Source organism: Drosophila montana, unplaced genomic scaffold (genome assembly GCF_035044405.1).
Source record: "Drosophila montana isolate Dmon_TW-CO22-7 unplaced genomic scaffold, ASM3504440v1 contig_2954_1, whole genome shotgun sequence".
Lineage (NCBI taxonomy): Eukaryota > Metazoa > Arthropoda > Insecta > Diptera > Drosophilidae > Drosophila > Drosophila montana.
Genome location: NW_026997829.1, coordinates 149,781 through 163,164, shown reverse-complemented (window position 1 = coordinate 163,164; position 13,384 = coordinate 149,781). Strand labels below are relative to the sequence as shown.

The following is a 13,384-nucleotide window of genomic DNA, read 5'->3' as shown; positions in this document are numbered from 1 at the left end:
CTGGATCTCACAGGCCGGCATCTGCCCAAACGTGGCCAAACGTGGCCAAACGTGGCCGAACGTGGCTAGCGGCCAACAGCCAAAAGCTCATTAGGCAGTCGGCCGAATCTATATGCGAAATGCGAAATGCGAAATGCGAGGCCGACGCCTTTTCAATTTGCCAAGCCATGAAAATTTACAACATTCCCCATCAGACAGACCACCGCACCCCAACCCAGCCCAGCCCAGCCCAGTCGGAGGCTCTGCTACGCAATGCCTGTTGCTGCATCCCCTGCGAGCTGCTGCCCCAGCTGCGTTGCATACCCCAAGGCGTGCAAGCGCACATAAAAATCGACAGATATGCGGCCAGATTGTTGTTGTCGTTGTTGTTGTTGTTCCTGTTGCAGTTGCCGTTGCCGTTGCTGTTGCCGTTGCCGTTGCTCCCATTCCAGTTGCCGCCAGTTGCTGGCAGCGCATTGTCATTCGTGGCGTGTTCACGCCTTGACGCCCGCAGCCATCGCAGCCAGTTGACCAGTTGGCCTCAGTTGTGGCTGCATCTTCAAAGCGGAGCCGTGTTGCCCCACGCTGATCGTAAATCTAATAAATTTTTAAACCCCCGCTTCCCCCCCCCCCCCCCCCCTCCCATCCCCTCTCAGCATAGACGCGCCTTGGAGTTGGATGCCAGCATTCGAGTTGCTTTCTAATGTCCAATCGATATACTTTATCGATAAGCCTCAGCTCATGCTCAGAAGATCATTTAAGCAGGTGGTTTATATTTATTTGAATGTTGCAACTGAATTTAAAGATTTGCAATTCCATTTGAAACAATTTAATGTTCACAATTCAATAAAAGTTACGATGCCAAAGCCTTGAGAGTAAGTCAGGACCATAATGGTACTCATTTCTATATCGGCAAGTTAATTTTATATTTATTTTAACGCAAAATAAGAAAATGTTCCATGAAATCAAGAACAGTGTTGAGAAAGTTATGAGAAGATCCTTTATTATGGAGTAGAGGAGAGTTTTGTATAGTTTTGTTAAATTCCGAAAATAATAAAGGATAGATTTTGCTAAAAATATTCAATTAAAAGGAATGTATCATATTTGAAATTAAAATAGACGATATGGCAAAAAAGTATATAAATTATGTCAATGGCAAAATAATGGCAATTGTACGTCTAAAAATGCATTTTCCAGACCAATAAACTTTATCAGTCACATATTCTTCTACCATGAACTTTACCAGTCAACTGTTATATTACAATGAACTTTATTAGTAACATTTGTAATTACAATGAACTTGACAAGTCAAATTTAAATTTGCAATGTACAACAAACTTTACCAGTCATTTAGAATGAACCTGACCTGTCCAATTTTCACTTACAATGAACTTTGCCAATCAAATTTTCATTTACAATGGACTTTGTTAATCAAATATGTATTTACAATGAACTTAACCATTCTAACTTTCATTAACAATCCGCCTTACCAGTCGAATTTTCATTTACAATGAACATTATTAGTCAAATTTATATTTACAATGAACTTTACCAGTCAAATTTGTCGCGAATGCGCACTTAATTTCTTTTGCATAAAAATATGTTTTGTTAAGTGGTTTCGTTTTATTTTATTGCATTACAGGTGGTCCTCTCGGCCTGCTCCTCGTATTTCCAGAGCCTGTTTCTGCAGCACTCCGATCCACATCCAATTGTGATACTGAAGGACGTCCGTTTTGCCGAGCTGCAAACTCTAGTTGAATTCATGTACAAGGGCGAAGTGAACGTGCAATATTGTCAGTTGCCAGCGCTGCTCAAGACGGCCGAATCACTCAAGGTGAGTACTGGCCCACTTGTGGGCTCCAATTGGATCCACTTGACCCTAATCGGATGTCCTTCATACAGGTTAAAGGCCTAGCCGAGATGACAAATCAGAATACGACGCTGCGGGAGCCCGAACGGGAACCGGATCGTCTGCGTCCCCATTCGCAGGCCAGCGGCGGCGCAGGCGCCAGCAAGGCGGCCGACAGTCCAGCGGCTGCGGCCCTGGATGCCACAGCAGCAGCGTCCGCACCCAGCTCAACAACAGCGACAACAGCAGCAGCAGCAGCGGCGGCAGCGGCAGCGGCAGCAGCTGCGGACAACATAGCGACAGCAGCTGCTTCCACAAGCAGCAGTACAGCAGCAGCAGCAGCAGCAGCGGCAGCAGGAGCGGCAACAACAACAGCAGCAACAACAGCAACAGCAGCAACAACAACAACCACAGCAACAACAGCCGGATCGGGCTCAACGCCAGCGACCTCAGCGACTGAGGCGTCGGCGTCGGCGACGTCAGCGTCAAAGCGTGAGGCAAGCGAACGCTGCAGCCCAACGCCGCCGAAGCGGCCAGCGAGCAGCAGCACAGCGGCCATTGAGCTGCTGGAGGATGAGGACGATGAGGATGACGATGATGATGATGATGAGGAGGAGGAAGAGCTGCTGGAGGAGGAGCTGGAGGAGGAAACACCTATGCCGCTAGATCTCTATCAAAGACCCGCCGTCGCGTCCGCTGAGCCACAGGCTATGCCGCCAGAGAGCGCCGCGAGCAGCCACAACAACAACAACAACAACAACAATAACAACAACAGCAGCAGCAATAGCAACAACAACAACAACAGCCACAACAACAACAACAGCAGCAACAACAACAACAATAACAACAGCAGCAGCAACAACCAAATGAAGGCCACATGCTCCTCCTCAACCGCAGGATCACCCAGCGGCAGCAACGGCGACTGCGCCGCAAACGCAACGCCCGAGCCGAGCAGCCATGTCGTGGCCGTCGACGATGATGACGATGACGATGAGCCGAACGACAACGACAATGATATGGATGATACCGACGAGCATGTGGTTGTTGTGGATCGCTCCAGCGCGGCAGCAGCAGCAGCAGCGCGTGATATTGCGCAACGCATCGCGCATCATAGCGCGCGGCGGGCGCATGGCGAGGACGAGGATGAGGACGACGAAGAGGATGATGATATGGAGCTGCCGGCGGCGCACGAGACGCTGCTGCACTCGCCAGGCGGCGTTGTTGTCGGCGGTCTGCAGCCGAAGACCGAAGTGCTCGACGACGAATACGACGACGAAATGGATCTGGACGATGACGATGAGGCGGACAACAGCAGCAACGATATGGGCCTCAACATGAAGATGAGCAGCGGCGGTGTCGATCTCTCCACGGGCTCCACCGTTATACCATCGCCGCTGATGACCATGCCCTCATCGTCGGCAGCAGCAGCCGCGGCAGCCGCAGCCGCCGCAGCGGCCGCTATGGAATCGGCCCGCTCCACGCCCGGCGCCGGCGCCTCCGATCTAAGTCTATCGATGGCACAGTCGGGGCATCCAGCGTCGCGTTCATCCCGCGACGGCAGCAACGTCGCCGACGGACGCTCCAGCAGCCTAATGAATCCCGGCTCCGTAGCCGGTCTCTTGCCAGTGCAATCGGTGCCATTGGTAAGTCTTTCCCCCAGTTACCCGCTAGCCAGGTCACCCCGTAATACCCATTGTGTGCTTAACAGTGCACGCAGCGTTTCGTGTTCAAATTTGTGCATTCAAATATGCATTGTAAACATACAGTTCTCTTTATTCTCTTAATTTCACCCTGCTATCAACATACTGTTAAAGCCAAACTGTTAACTTTATGCTGTTAATGTTAACTTTCAAACGTTGCCCTGTTAATTTTAATCTGCTTCACACTGTTTACTTTGACTATTAACATTATTAACTTACTGTTAAACACTTACAGTTCTCTTAACTCTCTTAACTGCACTCTGTTATCAAGATTCTGTTAACATTACGCTGTAAATGTTCATGTGCGAACTGCTTTACTCTGATATTGTAACAATGTTAGACTATTTACATTATTAACTTAATGTTAAATTATTATGTTATCATGTCTTATGACCCCTAAAAAGTAGTTGAGAACTACTTTTGCATAGTTCTTACAGCTCTCTGTAAAAAATATGTTACATATTTGCATAGCTACATTTCTTCCACAATTTTAGCTGTAACTTAAATATGAATATTCATTTATTTTTCGTCTTTGCAGAGCCTCAAGAAAGAGATCGATTGCAGTGAGGATGATAACAGCAGTCACAGTAGACACATGCAACCGCGTTCGGCATCAGCTGGCGGCGGACTGGGCGGCGACCTTGACTACCGCGCCTCGCACGAGTCGGTAAGTGTTGAATAACCGAATCTCCAGCAAAACCCAGCCATCCAGCCAAACCCCCCAACCCCAACCCCAAATACCCGTAAGCCCCCGTCTCACACAGACCAGACGAAAACATAATCCGTAGCCCGTAACCCTTAACCCTTAACCCCTTTCCAAATCCATTCAGTGAATGCTTTTGCTGCTTCGATAGGTCTTTAAAAAACATAAAAAACAAACAAACAAATTCGTACTGAAACCAAAAATCTCTCTCTCAGAGCAATCTGAGCCAAAAATTGACCATACCATCTGGATAGAATGCTAACTATCTATAGATAATACGTAATTATTGCCCCCATAATACACACCCCCTATATGGCTACTCGCTCTGTCTCTCTCTCTCTCTCTCTCTCTCCCTCTTTTTAACTATTTGTTTTTTCCCTCAATTTAAAAGTCAATATTCAAAATACTCAAATTCTCTGTTCAACTTTTAACTTCAACACAATATTACGTATTCAATTTGCTTTATCTCCCCCCCCCCTCTCTCTCTCTCTCTCTCTCTCTCTCTCTCTGTCTGTCGTCTATATACCTGCCATTTATATACATTGCATATTTATATATATCAAAATTATATTATGTATCCAGAATTTAAAAAACCAAAAAAAAAAAACATTACCAAATCTAAGCAAAGAAAACAAATCAAAAAACTCAACACATGTTTTTGCTCTTCGTCGTGTTCTTTGTCTATGAATTTTATATATACCTATATATATACATATATATATATATATAAATATATATATATATATAATCGTATATACATATATATATATATATATATATTTATATTTACTTAACCTATACATATATATATCCAATATATTTATATACCTTCTTTTTTTCAATTAATACTCGTATATACCAAACAAAGTATTTTTTAACAAGTAAAGCTTACATAACCAACAAAAAAAAATACCATAAACAAATAAGATATACATATATATACATATATATATATATATATATATATATTTCTATTGTTAGTTGTTCAGTTGAAGTTCTCTTTGTATACGTCTATATATCTATATATACTTATATATATTTTTTTCCTTTTTTCGTTGTTGTTGTTGTTGTTGTGTTTCCATGTGTAGTGCGCTCTCTTTTACACGCTCGTTTACTCGTATACGTAATTTCGCTATCTCTATCACACACACACGCACACAAGTCTGTATTGTTACACAATGTAAAATATACTTACATATATATGTATATATATATATGTATACACACACACTACAGTAAACACTCTGTGCAATAAGTTTTCGCACAGCTAAATGTCATTTCTTTTTCTATTTTCTTCCTACTTTTTGTATATTCTTTTTGCGTTTCAGTTTAGTTTGCATTGGTTCCTAATGTAGTTGTTTTTTTCTTTCTTCTTTTTATTTTCTGTGTGGCAAGCGGATTTTGTTACTTTACACACACACTCACACTCTCACACACACACACTCGCACACACTCGCACAACATTGCTAGCAATTTCCGCTTGCAATTCGCTTCTATTTTGCTTTGGCCATGTTTTTTGGCCTGGCCATTTTTTATTTATTTGCTGACCATGCTGAGTTTGTTTTCTATTTTAATTTAATTTTTTACTACGACCCCGTCGCCGCTTCCACTCCACTCCCTGTTGTTCGTGGCTGTTGCAGTTGCATGTTTACGACACCATAATTTTCAATATGGCAACCGGCAACCAGCCTGCTCTACCTGATCCAATTTGGCATGTACCCTATGCTCTGGCAAAGCAATAAGAACATCTGGTTGCTGTATGATTCCTCGAAGCTTATTCAATTTTATTTTCAAATTTATTCGAAACTTTTGAACATACTGTTAGGCTCCTAAGGTGATTCTCAAATCGGACTGTTCCAGCAGAACTGAATTCAGTTCAACCTAACCTCACCTTGCATTGTGAGAAGCGCATAGAGAGTCGCACATATGTTGAACTTTCATATTTGGGCACTTGCATCGTTTTGTCGTTTCGTGTTTCGAATATTTCGTTTGTTCTATTTTTGTTGTTGCAAGCACATAATTTATTACACAAGTGCGCAACAATACAAAATGCAAACATAGGAAAATGAAAAACAAATGAAAATAATTAACAAAAACACATTACAATATTTCAATTTGAATATTTCTATTGACTTGCCGATGTGGAAACTCGAGTCTTTGAACGAAATCAGCTGCTCGCCGGATATTTTTTCATTTTTGCCAATTTCAACATTTGGGCAGCCAGTGGAAACGCTTGAAGTTCGCATTTAGGCGCAGCGAACGCAACTGTACTTGCGATTTTGAAGGATAGCGTAAGCAGCGCTGTGTCGCGGCGACTGCATAAAAACTGGCAAAACATTTAGCTTCCGGCAAATTTATATTTTCACATTACATTTTCTTGTTTTTCTCCTATTTTTGTGTTTATGTTGTTCCTTTTTTCGGGCCCCCCCCCCCCTTCGCCTCTTCCAAACCCCCCTCATTGCTGAAATGTCGACGCTTCTGCCCTTTTTTTTGCGAACAAGCAGCAAAAAACAAAAACAACAAATAGTCGCTGCTGTCGTTTTTATTATATTTCTTGGCTCTGCTCCTGCGTATGCGTGTGTGTGTGTGTGTGTGTATGTGTGCTGCGAATCCTCTTCCACATGTACTTTTTTTCGTCGTGCTCTCGTCAAACAACGACAACGATGACGACGTCACCAGTGCAAAGAAAAAGTACAAAACGCACTTTGTTGCAACGCTTGACGAATTTAAGCGACGCACAGTCAGCCAAGTGTGGGGCAAGGGGCACGGGCCAGAGCACGGGCAGGTGCAGGGGCAGGGGCGGATGCTGCACGAAAACACACCGAGGATAACGTCCTGTGTGCGCGAGCCCAACGCAACGCAACGCAACGCAACGCAACAAACGTTGCAAGCTGCTAAAAATGCATTCAGAAAGTTAAACCAGACGTCAGATGCGACTAGTCAAGCCGATAGATGGCGCTACAAACGTTCGCCGGTTATCGATAACGATAAATATTTGTTGTGACCATTGAATTTTCAAATATGCCAATTGGAAAATCTTTTCTAACAATATCCAGAAATATCGAACTCAAAATGTATCGATAACCGCTTTGTTATCGAACATCGTTGAGTCACTTTTGTGGAAGTCTTTAAGCCAAGCGCCAAAACGACAAGCTTCAGCTAAAGCCTCTTATGTCTCAAAAACTTTGCGTAGCGCATTCGTGCCACACACACACACGCACACACACACACACACAACTGCTCATGTGCATAAATTCAAATAAAATTTTATCTAAAAAACAAAAACCAAAAAAAAATAGCAAAAAAAAAAAGTAAAAGAATGCTCACATAAAAAGGTAGCAGGCAGCACACACGCGCGTCTGGAGTCGTTGTCGGACATTGACGCTGACACACGCACGCATACACATTCAAATGGCTGCCCTGTGTGTGTGTGTGTGTGTGTGTCTGTGTGTGCGTGCGTGTGTCACATGCAATTTGCCGCTTCGACTCTTGGCATTGCTGCAGACCTGAGCCAGCCGCAACATAAATACTTTTGCTTTTACACTTTCCTTTTTTTTTTTTGGTTTTTGGTTTTGTTTTCGTTTTTGTTGCCGTTCTTTGCCCTGCGCTCGCTCCCGCTCCCCCTTGTGCTTGGGAACGTCTAGAAATTATAAGAATAATAAAAATAATAACGGCACAAAAGCGCAAAGAGACAAAATCAACGCAGCCACAACTTTTGCTTTCTTTTACGCTTTGCATTCATTTTACCTGAAGCGCACACCACACACACACACACACACACACAGATGTACACAGAGAGACTGCAGTCACACATATACACATATACACGTGCGTATTTATTTTGAAACAAATATCTTATTTTTTTTTAAATATTTTTTCTCTCTGTAAGCCTCTTCCACTCACTCACTTACCAACGCGTCAGCCTTGCTGCGCCCCCTCTCCCTCTCTCTCTGTCTCTCTCTCTCTCTCTCTCTCTCTGTCTCTCTCTGTCTGTCTCGCTCTAGCGTGCAGCTGCTGCTGCTTTTGTGCTTATGCAGCTTCTCCTTCTCCTTCTACATCACATCGCCTTCACATTTTCATTTGCCTGGTCGCTGCCTGCGTCGTCGTCGTCGACGTCGTCGTCGTTGTTGTTGTTGTTGTTCTTCTTCTTGTTGTTGCTGTAGCTTTTATACAATTTTTTTTTCGTAGCATACCTTTGGGCCGCCTCTCAACTGTCGCTGCGCTTGCATTTTATGCAGCGTCATCGTCGTCGTTCATACTCCCCCCACCCCCCCCCCCCCGCTCTGCCCTTCTCTGTTGTTGTTTAGCTGCGTATGCGTATCATTTTTTTGCGGTTTTTTTTTATTGTTGTTTTTTTTTCGGACTCGCATAACTTTTGACTGCATTTAGGCAGCCGGCATTTTAATTATAAAAAATATGAAACGACTCACTCGCAGCAGGCCCGCTTCCCCCCCCCCTCGCCACCATCAGCGCATGCCCTTATCAATGGGGCAACTGTCAATCACACACACACACACACACACACACACACACACAGAGCCAAAATACATTGCAGTGCAAGCAAACATCTCGAAACGCAACAAATGCCAAAGCGAAAATATATTGCATTGTATGTCTCTGTGTGCGTGTGTGTGTGTGTGCTTGTGTATGTTTGTGTGTGCTTGTGTGTGTGTGTGTGCCCGCACTTTGACTACTGCCAACTCCACGCACATTGCACATTTATGCAGGTACCTTACCCTTGCCCCGCCCTCTAACCCACTCGCTCGTCCTGCGCTGACGTCGACATTGGCAGCGCTGCTCGGGCATTGTAATCAGTGCGCCGCGTTGATTGCAAAGTTTTTCAAGTGGTTTCGTTTTTTTTTTTTTGTTTTTTTAATTTTTTTGTACATATTTTTGGGTGCAGCCCCATGGGCCACTGAATACGTTTGAACCGGTATTCGGTGGGCGGGCGGGGAGGCGTGGTCCCGGGGCTAACGATGAGTTCACGCAATTTTTTGTGCGACGGCAACGGCAGAAATTTCATCATAAAGCAGCTAATAGCCGCGGCCTAACGGAGTGTTTGCCTAAGGCTTAAAGTGGGCTCAGTCTCAGGCTTGGCATGTCAGTGGCATTGCCACTAATCGATAATTATCGGAACTTATAAATCATCGAAACTTTTTGATTAACTTTCCTGTTGAAGCCCAGATCAATTGCATGTGGACAGGAAACTTTCATTAGGCAAAGAAATAGACTCTTGCTCATATTCTTATCTGTGAGCAAGGTAAGTGTTGGACAACAGTTCCAATTTAACATAGCCCTGGTATAGATCTCCTATATATGTATATAGTTCTACTTATTATCGTTGTCCTTATGAACAGATTCTCTTAAGTCACAAACTGTTTTCTCAATTTATAAACTAAATTGCTTTTGCAGTTTGATTTCCCATTTCAGAAGGGTTGCATTTGAAAATGTTTCTAACAGTGTTGCCAAATCAGGCAAATATTTTAATAACAAGATTTCCCACTTAAACTTCTTGTGTATTCCAGCTCGAGCAAACTGTTTGTTGTCTTTATAATACATTTAATAACGCCTTAAATATTGATGGTCAAAGTTTAGTTGTAACAATAGCTAAAGAGTTGCCAGACCTATTTAAAGCCCAACTGGCATAGCTCGCCATTCATTTCCAGCCCAGCTCTTCAGAAACGATAAGCTTCCTTTTATAATTTCGTAGCATGCTTTTGGGCGCACAGTTCTTCTTCAACATCTCCTTCTGCTGTGGCATTTCAAGTTCTTGGCCAGCGCGTTGCAAAATACTCAATTCCTTTAAGCCCGTGCGGCTCAGCTCCAGCTCCAGCTCCAACTCAGCTGCCTCCTGCCCCCGCTCGACACGCCTCTTCCTGCATTTAATGTCTGACTTTTGTTTCGACTGCTTTGTTTTTTTTTTTTGTTTGTATCTTTCTACTACTTTAGCTGTTTGCATTTGCTGCGCAGCACGAAGCTGCCTCTGCGCGTGTGTGTCTGTCTGTGTGTGTGTGTGTATTTTATTTTTATTAAAAATCAGCCAAAAGCGCAGCCCACAACAGACGAAACCCCCGTAGCCAAAACGTCAAGCGGCACGCAAAAAAAAATAATATATATACGTATATTAAAACAAAAAATATTACAAAACACTGCTAGCAAAACAAACGCACACACACACATGCACATGCACACGCACACACAGTCAAGTGAAGGCCCGAAAAAGCAAGCATTGAAAATTTCGTTGCATACTTTTGCGCGCGCCCGCTGCACTTCCATATGAGCAGCTGCAATATGTGTGTGTGCGTGTATTATTGTTGTGTGTTTGCATTGCTCTTCGTCGCCGCCGCCGTCGCCGTCGCTGTCGCTGACTCACAAAAAAAGCGGCAGCAAAAAATTATAACAATACATAATAATTTGAGCAAAAATATTACGAAAAAATATTTCAAATAGTCGCTTCCGCTCTAACGGCTTCTGCTAACCCCCCCCCCCCCCCCCCCTTCCAAAAATATGTAACCCTTTGCTATCTCCTGTGCCGTTTCTCTATGTGTGTGTGTCTCCTCTTGCCACATGCGTCACATGCGTCATCTATTGCGTCTATTTTGGCGGCTGTTTTGCTGTGGCGGAATAGGAGATTGGTGGCGCCCCGGGCAGTTGGCATAGCGGGATAAACTGGGCAGGTGGCAGCTGCTCAAAGGCCGCGCAACGAGTTTCATTAAAAATGCGATTTCATATTAAAAATGGCAAAACCAACATGCTACACTGCAAAGCGTCAGCTTTAAGAGTGCAACAAACAATGCAGCAAAAACTAAAAGAAAGAACAAAAATGGCAGCAAAGCCCAGCCAAAAGGCAGCTAAGTAAAATTCCAACGCAAAACGAATAAAACTAAAGAGAATGAAGCCAAAAAGAGGCAAATGCAAGTTAGATGGACGACATTTAGATACCCTTTATGCTCGTTACCCAAAAAGAAAACAACTTTTCAGGCTAGATCTTAGTTTTTTCTTTTTAATAATATTTGATTTAAATAACAAACATGCTGATGAACGGACGTTAGCTTAGTGCAGTGTATATGTATATGCTATAAATATAGTTGAGAAATCAATTATAGCATCAGAGTGCACACTTTTCCAAATTGATCGGAATTTTTTCAAATATTTATCAAAGTATATAGCTAAGTAATACCCTTATATTATTTATTTCGAGACAAGGACTAAAAAGATTACGCTTTCTTTTAAGAAATGGGTTGAAAAATACCACACACAACAGCAACAGGGACGTCCTTTTAAGATTAACCGTTATATTTGGCAGAGTTGCTTTGAAAGCTTTTTAAAAAATTCGGCTTAAAAAAAAATTTTGATCAAAATGATCAATGCAATAGCTCGTGAACTGGTTCGATTTGCAGCCTTAGATATATGTATCTATATATATTCAATTCAGATCGGAAATGGGCAATTTATTCTTATCAATTACCTGAACCCTAAATCAAATCAATTGCTCCAAGCAGAGCCTAGCCCGAAGCGAAACATATGTTTCTTCAATAGACAAAAAGTTCGTTTGAAAATGTAAAAACCTTTAAGGAAGAAAGCTTAAGTTCTCTTGAATGCCAACTATTGCATTCATCTCACCTGGTTTCTTGGCTGCGTCGAAGACCAATTAAACGAATCCAACCTTAAGGCAGCATGAACAGACCCTGTCATATAAACGGATGTCTGCTTCAATGTGTTACACATTGCGTGACAAAATGATAAGACCTTTGGCCTGGGCTGCATATACATATACATATACATATACATATACATACATATATATCTTATATATATATATGAGCAGAAGACGGCCGACGACCGTCGAAAATTGTCGTGCCAAGAACCCAAAAAACCAAAACCAGACGCACATCGATCGATATTTGATTATTATTATGGCGACGACGAAAAGTCGCAAGACGATGACGCAGACGTTAACATGGAGGCCTGGACGCTGGCGGGAATGCCTGATGCAGCTCTGTGGCGGCGGCTGCAGTGGGTGCGCCGGGTGCGCCGGGTGCGACGGGTACGGGTGGGCTGGACGCTGACTGACAGAAAGCAGTCAGGACATTAAAATCAATGAGCGCAGGAGAAAGAGACTCCCAGCAGGCGGCTGTCGTCTGTGGCGCTGATAATGATTCCATTAGCCGAAAAGGTGGCGCATTGAACTTGCAACGGTTCAACGACATGCGTCTAAATGAGACTTGTGCGTTGCGACTCGCGCTCTCTCTCTCTCTCTCTCTCTCTCTTGCCATCTCTCTTCGATTGGCAAACAATTGGGCAAGTGTGAGTGAAGCATATGGTTAAAGATGCGAATGCTTGGCCTGCGTAATGTGACCAGCTGTATGTAATGCAAATTGGCTTTTCGACCACAAGCACACACACATGTGACCCAGTTTGCAGCCCTATTGAATATTGTGCCGCATTTTGTTTGTGGCGACAACCAAAAAAAAAGTAACCACAAATCCTTGGGCAAACGCTCCACACTGCAATTTGCCTAATGGAAACCTATGGCAAAAGGTTGCCAAATCACGCAACATTGCCACATCACACATAGATGCATTCTACATACATATATATGTATATATATTCATATATCTATCTATATGTACATAGATATGTGTGCATATATGGTAGTCGCAGCTGTTGGCAGCGTTTGCTTTCTAAATTAGTGGTCCACTGGACTCTTGACCACTGGCCCAAAAGCCACAAATCGAAAATGAAAATGTTAAAGGCTTGAATTCAGATAACTCAATTTCATTTGCATTCGATTTTGGGGCACGAAGTGTCATTCGCTTCTCAGCTCAAAACCATGGAAATGCAAGCATGTGACAGGAGTAATTTAGAAACAGAAAAGTAACGAGTGACGTTACTTAGCTGAAAGCAAGCAACGAGTGACGAGACTCAGCTGAAAACTGTTAGGAAAGTAGCGACTGACGTGACTGAAACAGAAACAGTAAAACAAGTAACGAGTGACGAGACTTAGCTCAAACCGTGAAGAAAGTAACGAGTGACGAGACTTAGCAAGAAATAGTTGAGTAACGAGTGACGAGACTTAGCAAGAAATAGTTGAGTAACGAGTGACGAGACTCAGCTCAAAACCGGGATGAAAGTAACGAGTGACGAGACTTA

At 43.2% G+C, this 13,384-nt stretch overlaps 1 protein-coding gene across 5 annotated transcripts in view; it reads left to right on the top strand.

The window, feature by feature from the left end:
• Positions 1–13,384, top strand: part of mamo (maternal gene required for meiosis) — a 172,928-nt gene that overhangs the window by 128,956 nt on the left and 30,588 nt on the right. For all 5 annotated transcript variants that reach the window (XM_064684699.1, XM_064684701.1, XM_064684702.1 and 2 more), the window contains 3 exons: positions 1,622–1,813; positions 1,882–3,471; positions 4,067–4,195. In XM_064684699.1, coding sequence (XP_064540769.1) covers positions 1,622–1,813; positions 1,882–3,471; positions 4,067–4,195 — 1,911 coding nt within the window. The remainder of the gene's footprint in view (positions 1–1,621; positions 1,814–1,881; positions 3,472–4,066; positions 4,196–13,384) is intronic.